The 15,259-nt window shown below is 41.8% G+C and overlaps 1 protein-coding gene across 12 annotated transcripts in view; it reads right to left on the reverse strand.

Moving 5' to 3' along the window:
* LOC102314604 (R3H domain-containing protein 1) overlaps window positions 1-15,259 on the reverse strand; it is a 52,140-nt gene that overhangs the window by 32,899 nt on the left and 3,982 nt on the right. For 5 of the 12 annotated variants that reach the window (XR_006054805.1, XM_042224501.1, XM_042224502.1 and 2 more), the window contains exons 1-3: window positions 14,644-14,826; window positions 10,165-10,324; window positions 3,532-3,724 (exon numbers count right to left, since the gene is read on the reverse strand). Coding sequence is in view for 11 of the 12 variants with exons in the window: in XM_042224501.1 (XP_042080435.1) it covers window positions 3,532-3,684 (153 nt within the window). In the remaining variant the exon portion in view is untranslated. Of the gene's footprint in view, window positions 1-3,531; window positions 3,725-10,130; window positions 10,325-14,601; window positions 14,827-15,259 lie in introns of those variants that run through there. The other 7 variants (XM_042224503.1, XM_042224504.1, XM_042224505.1 and 4 more) reach the window with 4 other exon arrangements.

Genomic DNA, 15,259 nt, shown 5'->3' on the forward strand with positions numbered 1-15,259 from the left:
GTGTGTGTGTGTGTGTGTGTGTGTGTGTGTGTGTGTGTGTGTGTGTGTGTGTGTGTGTAAACAGAAGGTCTCTCAGTAGCACGTAAAGGGAAGAGCGGAGGAGGGAAAAGGTAGGGAGGGGGAGACCTGGCAGGAGCCATTTCAGTGTAAATTGTAACAGAGCCCAGTCCTCTGTTTCCTAATCCCAACACACACACACACACACACACACTAACGCCGTCCTTCCCACCTGTCCTCTAAAAATCAAAAGGACAACCTATCCCCTCCCTCACTGAGCTCGAGGGCCGCTGTTCGCCTATTTCCAACGCCTGTGACCTGCCGTGCCCCTTTTCTATATCAGGTAATATGGATGTGGAGGAGAGGGTAGCGGGGGTGGAGGGTGGTCAGGGACCGTGAGCGCACCGCTTCACCGGCTAATTGAGCGGTGTGGGGCCGGTGGGGAATGAACAATGCCGCCAGGAGATAAAGGAAAGGGAAAGCGGGGGGAGAGAGGGAAAGGGCTGAAGTCAGCAGAAGTAGGGCGGCCACCAGCCACCTGTCCTGCCGCAGAGGACAGAGCTGGAGAGCTGGAGGCAGATGGTGGCAAAGTCACCCTCTTTTACCTCTGTCGGAACGCATTCCTGCCCCCCGATGCCGCCATACCCACCCCCGCCTCGCCTCGTTTAAGGTACCGCTGTCGCCTCCCTCATTTCTTCCTCCACCCGTTCCTCTCACAATGAACATTTCAGGCATTTAACCGATGCCCTTACACAGAGCAGCGGAATTAGCTTCACCTCCTCCACCGCTGGAAATTACAAGCGGTAAGGTCGGCTGTGTCAGTGCCGTCAGCATATCCTGGCATTCCAGTAACCATAAAATCACTACGTCAGGGAGAGGAAAAGGCAAAAAAGAAAAAAGAAAATAACACACAAAACAGAAAAAGCAGCACAATCGCACGTAGCCTACATTTGTAGAGGTGACACGAAGCAGAGTCACTCAGCTAATGGTCATACCAGACCACACAATGCTACAGCAGCAAAATATATGAGTGGATGAACTGGATTGTACAATTGGACCAATTTACCGCTTATGAAGTCAACTTTTTAATCCAAAAAGAGCATTTTGGGCTTCAAAAGTTGCCTTCTAGTTTCAAACGCAGTCAATACTTTGGCTAAATATATTTTGGGGGTTTTGAGCTGATAGCTGAAATTCTTTCTTTGTTGTGGTGGATTAAAATAATTTAAGGAGGAGAAATCATCCCTCTACTTTCATCTTCTTGCTACTTTCTTGTCTCGCCTCTGCTCTCCTTTCTTTCCTTCATTCTCCAACACCGTGTCTCTCGTGTTCTTCCACCTTCTTCCTCTCCCTAATCCTTCCTTCTTACAACCTCTCCACACGTCTCTCCCTCCCTCTTCCTCCTGTATCTCCTCCTCTCTCCCATGCTGCTTCCCCCATGCTGGTGTCATTCTGTTCCTCAGGGTAACATAGGCGCAGGAAGTTGGAAGATAAGCCTGGATTTGAGCTCCGATTATCTGCCTGCCTGACTCCCTCGCGCTCCCCTCCTCCAACCACAAGGCCAGATTGGCCTGAATCCTATTTTTAGGCAGCAGCCAAAGAGACAATCCTTCGTCTTTCCTGGATTTTGCTTCTTTGACCACACAAGAAGAGATTTCACAATTTCACCATTTAGATTTTAGTGTGCATTCCTCTGTGAGGAAAACCTGTCAGAGCCAGTTTTTGCTCTAAATTAACAAATGCTAATTTTTTGCACCCCCAAAGCACAATGTTGCAATGACAAAGACCTTATTAATTAGCAGTTTATGTCAAAGTGTTCTCAGCTCTCCTGAAGCCTCAGTAGATAACCAGTTTAATGTCTCCTGTGGAAGATCCGTGACTTCTTAACAACTTTAACAATTCTCAGCAGCCAGGTAGACAGCAGTGAAGAGTCTCACTATGACTGACCTCAGTGCTGCTGAGGCAGAGTTGAACCCTGCATTATTATTTCTGTCTGCGCCGATTATACATTTCAGAAATAATATTTCCTCGCTGAAACGGCTGGGAGTGCCGCAGGTGACAGAAGATGCCCAGGGCAGTTGGTGTTCGGCGTTGACTGCTACTGAATTTTCATGGAAACGAGGTGTGGAAAAGAAATGACAGACTTTGCTGAAGTTGTCAGGTAAGTGTCCTCAGCTTATTGAGGCTCCAGTCTACCAAAACACTGTGAAACTGACACTTCATTTCACATTAGTGCTCATTCAATTCAACTTTATTTATACAATGCTTCAAGGCACTTTATCTCGTAAGGTAAAGATCCTATAGTATTCTGGAGGAGACCTCTACAAGCAAGTACTCTGCTACTTTGCAAGTACAACCTGATAATAATGGACCACTGTACTCCAGCCTAAGTAATGAAAACATGAGCTAGTTTTTCAGCATCAGCCCTAGAAAGTATGTTTTTACATGTTAGAGATATTCAGCAACGATTCATATTTGTTTAACATCTACATTGAAGGACACAATCAAAAATGCCTCCCAAGATTTCTCAAAGTCTTTTGGATGCTAAGTTAATGCCATGATCCAGAGTTAAGTATCTGTTTCCAACGTTTCTGTTCTGAGAAGAGTATAATGTATAAAGCAGTGGTACCAGCACAGAGCCCTGTGGAACCCTGGCTAACTTTCATGTTAGCACACATCTATCTATGATTCCAATTATTGCAGTGCATTTCCTTTAATACCAATCTCTGTAGTGAAACACTGTAACCATTGGGAGAAGCACAGATATGAGCTCACTGTGAGAGGCCATAAGAAAGTCATTTCTAACCTCCACCTGTCCCATTTCTGTATTATCCAGAAATCTTTTAACAACTACTCTTTCAAGAACAATTGAAATGAAAGGATTTTGGATATTAGTCCATAATTAGCTAAGAGACCTGGATCAAGTAAAAGATTTTTAAGTAATAGTTTAATTCAAGCCATTGAAACGGAAAACTGTGCAACCCTGAAAGCCTGTCATACGCAACCTTTTTGATAAAGATAAACCGATCGTATTAAAAATGTAACATCTATTAATGGTAAATATTTCTGAACACTGTCGTAGGAATGGGGTCTAATAGACATGTTGAGGATCTAAAGGAAAAAATTACTTCAGATAGTTATAACGCTTATAAATGTTTTATTTGTGAAGAAACACATGAAGGCTCTGATTCTTTGTCAGTCTGGTTGTAGTGCTGAATGTTTGACTCCCTGCTATTAGTAACAAACTTTTGCTGCTTTCTTTTTGTAGTCACAGTATCCAGAGTCGTACGCGATGAGGATATAATGCTACTGACAAGATAATCTACTCAGGTATCTGCTCTGCACTGTGTTTGCACATGGCAGGAAGCACTTCTTTACATTTCATTACAGCACTTTCACAGAAACACCCGGTGTACCAAAACAGTGTTTCTATCGCTGTGCAGTCCATAATTCTAAAATTAAATGTTACAGTCACACAGATATGGAAGAATTATTACTGACACATTTTAAGGTTGAACATAAATCAGCATTCTTTACCTGTATGTCCTTTTTATTGTTGCAACCATGTTCATCTCTGCTGTTCTGGCTCTGGTCAGACACCTCAGTCTTGGCGTCTTTTGCAGATGACGCGGGTTCGGCGGCTTCGGAAACCTTCATTGTTTCAGTGTCGACGTTATCAGACATTCTCATTGCAAAGTCTTACAGGGAGATGCTGGCAAATACAGAGGACCTGAAAGACAGGAATGTGTCGATGAGAGCTAGCATCTTTGGGAGAGAAAGAAGTTCGGATGATTATGTTTGAAGGGTAAGTTCCAAATAACAAGAAGCTACACGCCATCATTTCAAAGTATTTTTATTAAATTTGAAACACAGATTATACAGAATTGTATTATATTTTTTTATTATATCAGCTCTTTAAAAACAACAACAGTAGTGGCTGATTCAGACACAAAAAGGTAAATTGGGCGTAGTGACAATTGTCTGATCTATTCAATTATGTTAACTTTGTGTGTGTTGTTCAATATAATGTGTCAGTAACAGAGTACCATTTGCTAGCAGGAGAGCTAACATAGCATGGCTCAATCTAGAGGTACTTTACATTTTGTTAAACCAACAACTTTTTTACCTTTGCAATGGTGTCTTTTGTTGATTTTTTATTTTAGTTTTTTTTTTATTAGCTGCAAATTCTGGTCAAGAGAGCTGACGTGGCAAAAAACTAATGCCAACACCTTTACAGACATATTCTCTCTCACTTTTCATCATGCTATGTTCATTTAAATTTTCATTCGAAAGATAAGTGTTAGAATTATTATCAACTGTTTACATACTAAATTAGTGATGGCATGCAATGACACTAAGATTCAGGAGTTGTAGAGACCTTCCTCAATCTTTACGCCGACTGGGAAAGACAAAAAGTTCACACAATTTTATTAATTATAAATAAAACATGAAAGAATTATCATTATCATCATCATTATTAAACGCCATGGAAAAATGTGTACATTTAAAAAACATAAGGTAAATAACAACAGCATATAAGAGTATACTAAAGTAATAAGTGTATTAGTACTGCATTGTGGTACATTAAATTATTTCCTTTGTTGCAGTAGCTATATTCTGTGTCGTAATAAATAAAACTTACTTACTTTGTGTTATTAGATCAGATCCACTGCATTCTTGTCTAAAAAGTGCTGAGTAATGAAAGTTTGCCTTGTGGATATTATTTTGAAAAACAAAGCAACAATGCAGCAGGAGACATAACTGCACCGACTGTATGTGGGTGCAATATGGAGCCATACTGTAATTGACTTTGTCCATGATGGGTAGCTTGAGTTACTGCAGAAGAAACATAGGTGTTACTAATAGTATTACTGGATGGTTGGAATTCACCCATTAGTTCATTTTAAGTGGATTTGAGTTTGACAACCCAAGCACTTTTCAGACATGGATGCCTCAGCTTTTTGTTCTCAGTTTTTTTTTTTTGTTTGTTTGTTTTGATTTTTGCCTCCTGGATAAACTGCCTTCACACCAGCTGATCCCAGTTCAGCCGTTTCTGCCTTTCTGCGACGGGGACTCGCTGTGCTGATCATTTCGGTTTGTTCGTTCGCCTGCTGTACCAGCGCCGCCGGCTGGAAACCAAATATCCTCTGTTTAGAAAAGTCGTCATGCTGGTGTAGAAGTGAAGCGCCACATCGGTACCTGTGCTCAGTTTGGTAAAACATCCAACATTTGTATGAAAGACAAAGAATACTTTGTCTTTCATACAAATGAGCAATGTAAATGCATTTTCTTTGAATTAATTATTTTGGGGTTGTTTTTTTTTTTTTTTAAATCCCTCTTGTTTTAATGACCCGTTTGTAATGTTTCCATCTTCGTCGACTCCTTGCTGCGTAGCGAAATCGTAAAATAGTTCAAATAGATGAAAATAAAGTATTTTTTAAGAAAGTAATCATAATTTTGGTGAGCTGAGACACATTAAATGTGGCTGCATGCAGTTTAGACATGTGTAGTGTTGAAAGTGATGCCAATTATTATGAGAGCAGACCTACTGAGATTTCCCCTGCAAATTCTCCATAAAAGAGACCAAACATAAAGCTGGCACATTTTGATAAATGTAAAAGACTGGATAAAAGGGCCAAAGACAGTCTGCAGTGACAAAGAGCTATGCAGTAGCAGGCAGGAGAAAGAGGAGGGCAGGCGGTCGGTGGCACCAACACAGTCTGTGGTCATCAGTCATTACTTTTTCTTTGCGCTGTCTCGCAGCTCTGCAGCTGTTCAGCCCGAGACAATAGGCATGAGTGGACGAGATGCAGCAGGCGCACAGCTTAGTGCTGTAAGAAAACACATTAATATTATAGTGTTTGTTTCAGTTTGAAGGGGGCTGCTTTAGAATATCAGCAAACACACTTTCTAGTTCCCACATGAGGATGTTTTTTAGGATTAAACATAATACGGTGTGATTTACATTTTACATTATATCTTATAAAAGGATTTTACTCACGTATTTTTGTATTATATTATGTTCCAAAGAAGAATGCTGTAATTAAATCTTTGTTTGTAGTTATGCCCAAAGCAGGAACACTCCCATCATGATAACAGCTGCAAAAGTTGGTAGGTGTGTTGTTAACGCAGAGCACATGTTTACAGTCTAATGTGGCGTAGAGTAAAAAGTAGGCCTTTCAAAATAAAATGCCTCTTCGTGGTTGCTGATTCCAGAACATAAGTTGCCTTGGACCTATGGCCCACTGCAGGACGCATCTGTGTAATACCACGACCTCCCCGTGTTTTAAGTCATGGTGCGAGTTCATTCATGGTGATATGCCTTAATTGTACAGCTTGGTCCCATGCAGTGTGTAACATACACAGACTCACAAGAAGGGAGGGTAGACATCTGGTACATGAGAGCTATGATTAATAGGTTAATTAGAAATGGGCTCATCAAATTCACGTTGCACATCAAAAACTGGAAGCACACATCACAGCACTTACTCTGTGCTTGGGTGTGTACGTGACTGGCTGCGTGTGTGTTCAACCTATTTGCCCGCAGTGATCAGAGCAATTTTCCTATCTGATCACTGAGCAGCAAAGCGGCTGCCTGAGACTTGATTGTTTATATCCATCCCAAAAGAGCTGAGGCAGCAAGAGGGAGCTGCTCTCTTTAAAAACGTGGCATCCAATTCCTCCGTGTCAAAGTAATTGACTTTTACAGCGGTCCACAGCTCAGGCGGATGTACCGCTCACCCAGTGGTTTGCATGGCTAAGAGTTTTGCTAAAAATCTAGCCGGGCACTGGAGAATCAGATTTTGAATTTCTATGACCTGTCAGAGGTTTGACAAAAGCAATGCCGGCTGCTGCTTTACATTATTTTCACATTCTGAAGGAAAACAGCTTAATACTCCAGAGTCCTGCACATGGCTTTGAATATTTAGCGTCTGTTGCTGACATTTTGATGAGTGAAGTCTCTTGAGTCGCTCTGTTGAAGATTTGCAATATTGGACAGATATTTTCGAGCGCTGGGCTTGTGATGGATAGCCATTTTGTCCCTCACCGAATCACTCATTCTTCCAAACACATTTTATCATGGGACTGGAGTGTTAGACTAAATTTGGCTTCAGACTTTGATGCATTTGAATTTCACCGTCTCGTCTCTCACGGCTGAGGTAATTGCACAGTGTGCCTGTTTAGAATCCCCCATGCTTAGACTGCATAAGTAATACAGATCATCATTTGGTCCTTAGTGTTACATTAAAGAATTCAGGGAGTAGCAAATTGGTCTCTTTATGAGTTGGAGCGAAAACAGACATCAACATTTTTTTTTAAATATGTGTATTTCAATACAAACAAACATCGTTTAAAAAATAAAGGACTGTTTTTAAAAAAAAAAATACAAATTTTAATTAATTTGGCAAAGTTTTCATGTATTATGTATTCTTCAACGATGCTCGAAACTCTATACAGTTACCCAGGAAACTACTCGATACTTGAGCCCAAAAATTGTGTTTTACCCTGTTAAATTAACACCATCTATTACAACATTACAGACCGGCAGAGCTGACAACGTTAGCTGCGTAGCACCAATATTTACGCTTCGTTTTTATTATTAGCCACAAGCCATTTGCAAAATGATAACTGGCAAAAGGCTAATGTGGCTATTAGGTAATTATTAATTGTTAAATGGATAATGTTAATGTGTGTTAACGTGAATGAGCATCTAATCTGATAGGGGTTTTTTCCCCCCCCAAAGGGTTTTTTTAACAACCCTAGTTTTACATACAAAGGACTACAAGTTGTAAATGCTATGTGCACTATTACTATCAAATTCAAACTGAGCATAAAAGAAAGAAAAACAACAACTTGGGCATATCATCTGATGTCTTTTATCTGTGTCAGGGTTTTAAAGATTTCCAGAGGTATACATGTGTAACATGCCAGTCCTGACGTTGAGTTCAGTTTTCACTTTGGCTGATTCGTATATTCCTTCGAAGAGCCAGAACTGGCAGCACAGAAGACCATTTTTTCTACTGTGCAATGGAAAACTTTAAAAAGAAAAAGATATCTTTTTTTTAAATTTTCCACAAATCCGCAGCAGATTGGGAGGTTAAAACCCAACCCCAAATGAACTGCAGCACATGTCCACCTAATAGAGGTGGGAATCACCATACATCTCACGATACGATATTATCACAATACTTAACGCACGATACGATATTATTGCAATTTTTAAAAATATTTTGCGATATTCAGATTCTGTACATAAAGGTAAACTTTATCAATATTCATTTTATCTAATATCAAAGTCTCACACTCAGTCTTTCTCTCATTTCAGTCAGTTTTATTGTTGACAAACTGAACGGTTTGTATTACAGTCTAGTCCAACTTAACTGAATGCAACCATCTGGTACAATTATAGCTATTCTGAACTATGCAATTTATGAAAACTATGCAGCCCATTCAGCAACTGAAGAATTTGAAAGTAAATTAAAACAAAATATAATTTTACATTAAATATTAAAATAAAACATGTCTTAAAGTAAAATAAGTAAACTGTCATGTTTATTGCTGCCAAAAAACAAGTTAAACACATTTGGACAGTGAAGGAATGTCAGGATTCTTGCTCAGAAAAAGGATCAACATGCTCTGAAGTCAGAGTTCCAGTCCACAAAAACTTTTTTTGTAACAAAATATCAATTTCTGCTGTCCCTGTATCGATACATTACTAGCAAACAAAATATCACGATACTACACAGTATCGATTATTCCCCCCACCCCTACCATCTAATGCTGTTCATGTCTGCATTGCTCTGTAGTTACAGCTCCAAAACACCAGTTGGCAGCGAGCTTCAAGCTTCTTTGGGTACTTTAAATAACCTTAACAGAGTTGATGAGATCAGATCTCAGTATTTGATCTAGTAAGTGTTAAAGATTGTAAGTTTAACTAACTGCATCAACACAAAAGCAGGAGGCTTTGGAAGTCATTGAATTTAGATGGACACTGGGAGAGCAATGAAAAAATGTCTTGAAATAAATCAATAATAAACTGAACATGTTTAAGTTGATTTGCATGTTGGCACAACATACTGCTACACTGTGATGCATAGTTACAAATCAGAAGCAGGACACTTAGTTCATCTGCACAGATTGCACACATGAATGGAAATGATTTGGGTTTGCAGCTGATCGATTGGAGCATCATTAGAACATCTGTTGTACTTTACCTTCCTCAGAGGAGTGTAAATTTGAAGTGTCTTATTTGAAGCATGTCTTATTTGTCAAAAGTTTTTCTGGCTAAAAATCAATAACACTGATTTTAAAAAGACTTAAGTACAGAATCACTTAAAATAGATTTAATATACGTTTTGGTGAAAAGGGGATAAGGTCAGGGTATAACAGATTGATTGGGTCATAATAAGAGGTAAATACACAGGTAAGTGATGAATGATTATTGATCATATGACAGACTGTAGCACTATAGTTCTGTGCAGTGTTAGAAATTTACATTTCTATGCTAAACCTGTCAGTGAAATACACACTCTATTAAACCTGGATATATATATGAACACACAGGCTGTTTTTATAACTACAGCATAGCTATAGAATATGTAACAACATCCATATATGTACTCTGTCAGCGTGACATGATGAAATACTCCAGGACTTTATTCTCACCGAGTGACAGTTCATTGATCTTGTGGTTTATTATTCCCCATGAAATTCCACCAAATTACCGTGTCAATGTTCATTTTCATTCATAATATCAGAAATGATAGTGAGATATTTACTAAGATAGTAACATTGTCCATGCTGCCCAAGTTAAGTGTATTTCATCCATCTATAGATTTTTTTAAATTTGTGTGCAGGAAGTACCTTAAAAGAAACTCATTGGATTTGATTTAAGTTTTTATAATAATAATAAAAAAAAAAAAGTGGAAAAGAGTCAAGACAATTATATAAGTACATTTGGAGTGATGACGACTGCACACATTCCTAAAACAAATATATGAAACATGCAAACTTTCTGTGTTCCTGACTATTTTAGTTACGACATCTTCTTATGCTTTCTGATTGGACAGTAGTGTCACGTGACAGCGAATGCGTGGAAACATTGTATCGAGCAAATTTTACGAAAATTTACTTACTATTCAGGTTGCAAAGTAAAAAACAAAAACGTACTTCTTGCGTAGCCAGTGGTGGTTGTGGCAAAGGAGGATGTGGCTGGTGAAGTCGATGAGGCTGAGCCTACCGATGCCATCCGAGACTTCTTTGCCCATGTCTGCTTCAGCTGCTCTGAACAGTGAGCGGGGCCTCTGACACCCTCATGACCCCTGCAGACCTGCAACCGAGAGAGGGACGGGGTTAGTGCTGTGGCATTAGAGCGAGCGAGGTCGGAGGTTAGGAGCAACGCTGTCACCGAGGTCACGTGGACTGACAGCAGTCAGGATGTCAGCAACTCTGGAATATATTGTGTTCCATGGAAGAAAAAAAACAAAAAACAAAAAACGGTAGAAGTGTGGCGAGTGTGTATTTCTGGGCCTATGCGTGCGTGTGCCCCATAAATAATGGATGAGCACAGCGACTGGGAGTGCGGTAGAGGCAACAAGAGAAGGCATCCCTGCCAACCTCGTATAAACCAAGCATTAGGAATTCAGAGAGCAGCAGGGGAAGATAGCATTTCTCAGCTCAGAAATCCTCTGCCATTTGGTGCCACATAAATTTCAAATCGTCTAATGTACAATCTCTATTTTCCAGCAAATTCCTTTCTAGCTGAACCACAGGGTGAACCCGGCTGGGCAGACATCTGAAAACAACAACAACACAGCTGTGAAATATCGACACAATACCGGAGAAGAGAAATTGAGAATTCCAGCTGTATTACCGAATCAGTGTTTTTCCATGCACACTGCTGCCCTATTCGCTACGTTCCTCCTTTATATTGTGAAAATATGACCTTATCGGCTGACTTTGCAGGTGCAACTGCTAAATGAAGTTGCTAAACATCAGGTTACACTTGACGCCAATTACCATTTACATTTCAAATCAATATTCTAGTTATATTTGGTTGATTATTTGGTGTTTAAAATGTCAGCAAAATGTCAGAAAAGCAGCCATATTTCTTAAAGTTTAAGGTTCTGCGTTTTCATTTTTGGGGGGGGGGGGGGTCAGTTGGCTGATAAGACCATAAAATCACTTTGCAAGAAAAGATCCGTTGCCCATTTATTTCCCATCAAACTGCTAACTGATTAATCGCATCCTCAGACCACATGCTGGACATTCTCCTACAGCTGACCCACTCCGAGGCCTCTTCCACATATCCATCACATTGCTCTTGGCCTCTCCCAACTCCTCTAATCTGATGCTAAGTAGGTGGGCGAGATGCCACGCTGACTCTGGTACCCAACGGTGCCAAGGTGTGGCTCTCTCTGTGCCAGCCAAAAAAGAAAATAAGAGGCCGAGTGCAATCTCAGCTCAATTTCTATTCTTCCATCTCCTGACATCTCTGCCTGGAGCCAGACGCACAGACTGAGATGATGGGTGTTGCTTTTCTCCGAAACTGCACCACGGAGCCACCTACACTGCCTAGAATATTTCCGCACACTGACTTAAATATGAATTGCTTAGTGTCATTTCCACTGCATTCCACATTGTTCCATTCGGAGAGTCTTAATTTTGTAGTCATGTAGCCAGAATCACCTCTGCACCCACAATCACCTGAATCATCTTTCCTTCTTGTTCTGAGCTGCACTTATCCCCCCTCCCCTCCCTGCTTTTATCTCTTTCTAAATGCGCTCTGCACTTTTTACACGCCTGTCCGTGTGTGACGGGAGTATCATCTTGGTGTCGCGGCTCGAGATTTTGCCCCCTAGTTCAAAGCAGAAGTGGTGCTGATTGGAACCACTGCAGATAGTGGCAGCCAAATATCTGGAATAAAAAAATTTAAAAAAAAAAAAAAAGGGAGCCTGCTCCTGCAGCTATCTCACACACAAGAGACACACAGACACACACACACACACACACACACACACACCAACGCACACAGACACACACACAAACGCACACACACAAAAAATGAGTCTGGCCGTGGGCGCTCCAGGCTTTATGACCAGAGCTGCTGAGTGAACGGTGCAGACGTGGATTAGCCGGCAGGCTTCAGGACTTCACACTGAGCCTCTGTGTGTGTGCAGTAAACACCGTATGCTGGTGCAAACAATGCACACCCAAAAGATGTTTTGACAGACACAGACAAGGGAACATCCCCATTTGATAGGTGCTCAACAGCTTATAATACGCCCTAGCACTGCACAACACACACACACACACACACACACACACACAGCAGTGGACTTGTCGAGCTCCTCCGCCTGCCTGTGTGTCCTCCAGTATTGTGCTGGAGCTGACAGGGAGTGGTTCATTGGCATTACAGTCACCGCAGAGCACAGCAACCTTAAAGAGGCTGCCCGAGGTATCGTTCAGTGTCACATCACCCCTTCGCACCACCTTAATCGCGCCATTTGACGGCATATCGGCGACCTTTGTGCGTGCGCACGCATGTGCACGCACACACACCCCAAATATACCCACTTGCACTTGTTCACAGCACAAATTGAGGAATGCATTACATTAATCATGAGCCACATATCCGCACATGCAAACATTCTCTGTGTTCTTGTAGCAAATTAACTCTTGAGGAACCCACAGCAGGGTCATGCGGGTGGCCATCAACTGAGCCGAGTTAATCACACACCGGGCTCTTGATGGGCTCCTCTCGGCGACAATTATGCTCGATGGCGAGCTAATGAGAAATTTCTCAATCACTGTGAAGCGTATGAGAGCCTGCTGGTGATGGAGAGCAACGCACTCCAGTTTACTTATTTTATTTATGCCTTTACACACAGACACACACACACACACACACACACGCACACACACACACCTCGCAGCCTCTCTGTTTTTTGCAAAGGCTGACCTTTCCTTTCCACACCTCCGCTGTGCTCTGTTCTGCACTCTGTGGATCAGGGCTCTTGTCTCGCCTATAAACCACCTCAACTGAAGGTGAAGGACCCTCATTCCCTCCCTCTATCTGCTACTCTATCCCCCGGCTCTATTCTCGGTAGAGAACGGGGGAGGAAGAAGGGGCGGAACACAGCAAGCTATCACCTTCAGAAGCTTCAAAGAAAATCTGCCAGTGATTTCTCAGCATTTCAAAAACAATAATTTATTTTATTTTATTTTTTAAACATTTTTTTAAAAAAAGAAGAAAAGGAGCAAGTAGCGTCTTCAGGCATTCTGCCAATATTGAAAAATAAGTTAATCACTGCTGAAGAGCTTTTGCAAATATTGCACACACAGAAAAAAAACAACAGAGATGTAAAACAGTAACCAGAGCTCTATTCAGACAGTTACAAAGATACCGCGCCGTCACCTGCTCGCTGTCCAAATAAAAATGACCACCTATGTTTAGCTGATTTCTTCCCACTTTGCAGGGGGATGCCAAAATTTCCCTTTGTTGTGCCAACTTAAACACACACAAAAAACATTTAAAGCATGACATGCACCCTGTCTAATAAAACCAGGCATCAAATAAACAGTTAATTAGGCTACTAATGCTGGCTCACATTCATGGAGCTACAATAAAATTGATTTTGCTGTTTTGCTTAACTGAGTAACTAATCTCCCATTTTCTACACATTTCTGCTAATTGCAAAGCAAAGAGAAGCACTGACAGGGGAGCTATATAATTGGACCGCAGAACGATCAGGGGAAAACCGATGAAATTATATCACTTTCATAACACTGCTCGCCATGATTTTGCGACGACTGAGGCTGTGTCAGTTTAAGGAAGTGCTCGTAATAGCCGAGAGTGAATTAACAGAAATAAATAAATAAACAGGCACAAATGAGACTCTAATTGCGCTGCTCGCTCTGCCTCCAGGTCGCAAAAGGCAGCGCGGCACAGCAGAGGTGCAGCCAGCCAGCATTAATAAATTAAATCCACAGTGGAGCATGGAGGTAATCCATTACCTATCCCATAGGAGAGCTTCCAGGGAATATCAATCTAAGCAATTAGTACTAGAAACAGTAAACAAAGAAAACTAACATGCACATGCAAGCCTGGCAGTTTTTAATCTATGGAGCCTTATGGGACAGGAAGCACTCAAAAAGTCTGTGAGAGTCATTAAAAGTCAATTTGTAAGAGAACACCTGCAGAACAAACAAGGAGGAAACGAGGGAAACAAGAGGACGACGGTTGGCTAAAAAAAACAAAACAAAAAACAAAACAGTGCGGAGCGAAGCCTCTTATTGGCTGATCTCTGTTAATTATCCTCGTAATGGAAAGCAGAAGCGGAGCTGAGCAAACCAGCCAGGAGATTTGGAAATGCTCGAGCTTCAGCGAGTAACACGCCGTTGACGGCACAGCGCAGCTCGTGTTGTGCTTAGTTTAACAAGCTAAAGGAAGAAAGACCCCACGCTTGCTTACTGACTGGATGCAGAAGACATTTTTAAAAAAGCAGAACAAAAGGAAATATATAGAGGAAAATCAACCTTACTCAAAAAGTACATGAAGAAATTGTTCAAAAAGCGCAGGAACAGAACAAGTAATACTAACTGTACCCAAGTCGTGTCTGCTCACTGTCAAAGTGCTGCAGGACGTACCTGCCTGGCAGCTCTGCTCTCCATCCTTTCTGCTATGCGACCGCTTAGTTTCCATTGTACAGGAGGCACAATTTGCTGGAGAGGAGGCTGGAGTTGCCTCCCAGCTCGCTCCTCGGCAGCTGCCTCCTGTACGCTCGCTCCACTGAGTGAGGGTGGAAGACAGGGAGAGGAGAGTGTAAAGGGAGAGGACGAGGGGTGACAGAGACAGAGAGAGAGACAGAGAGAGAGACAGAGAGAGAGAGAGAGAGAGAGAGAGAGAGAGAGAGAGAGAGAGAGAGAGAGAGAGAGAGAGAGAGAGAGAGAGAGAGAGAGAGAGAGAGAGGCGGAGAGCGCAAGTCTACCTGCCACAACCCATCAAGCCAGCCAGCCTTGGAGACAGCGCCAAATCAACAGCTGGCCCCTGTGTGATGTCAGAGCCTCAACAACCAGTCACGGCGGCCGAGGCCGGCCGGCACTACAGAGCGGACTGAACCAAAGTCACCGGCTAAATGGGGCTCTTCATTAGCTGCTTTAGGATAGAGGCGGGGGAAGGAGGATGATGAGGAGGAAAAAGGGCAGCTAGGGACATGGGATAGATGGAAGGAGACAGAGAGGAAGAGGAGAAAACAGGAGGGCG

This window comes from Haplochromis burtoni, unplaced genomic scaffold (assembly GCF_018398535.1).
Source record: "Haplochromis burtoni strain Fernald_Lab_line unplaced genomic scaffold, NCSU_Asbu1 Contig_139, whole genome shotgun sequence".
NCBI lineage: Eukaryota > Metazoa > Chordata > Actinopteri > Cichliformes > Cichlidae > Haplochromis > Haplochromis burtoni.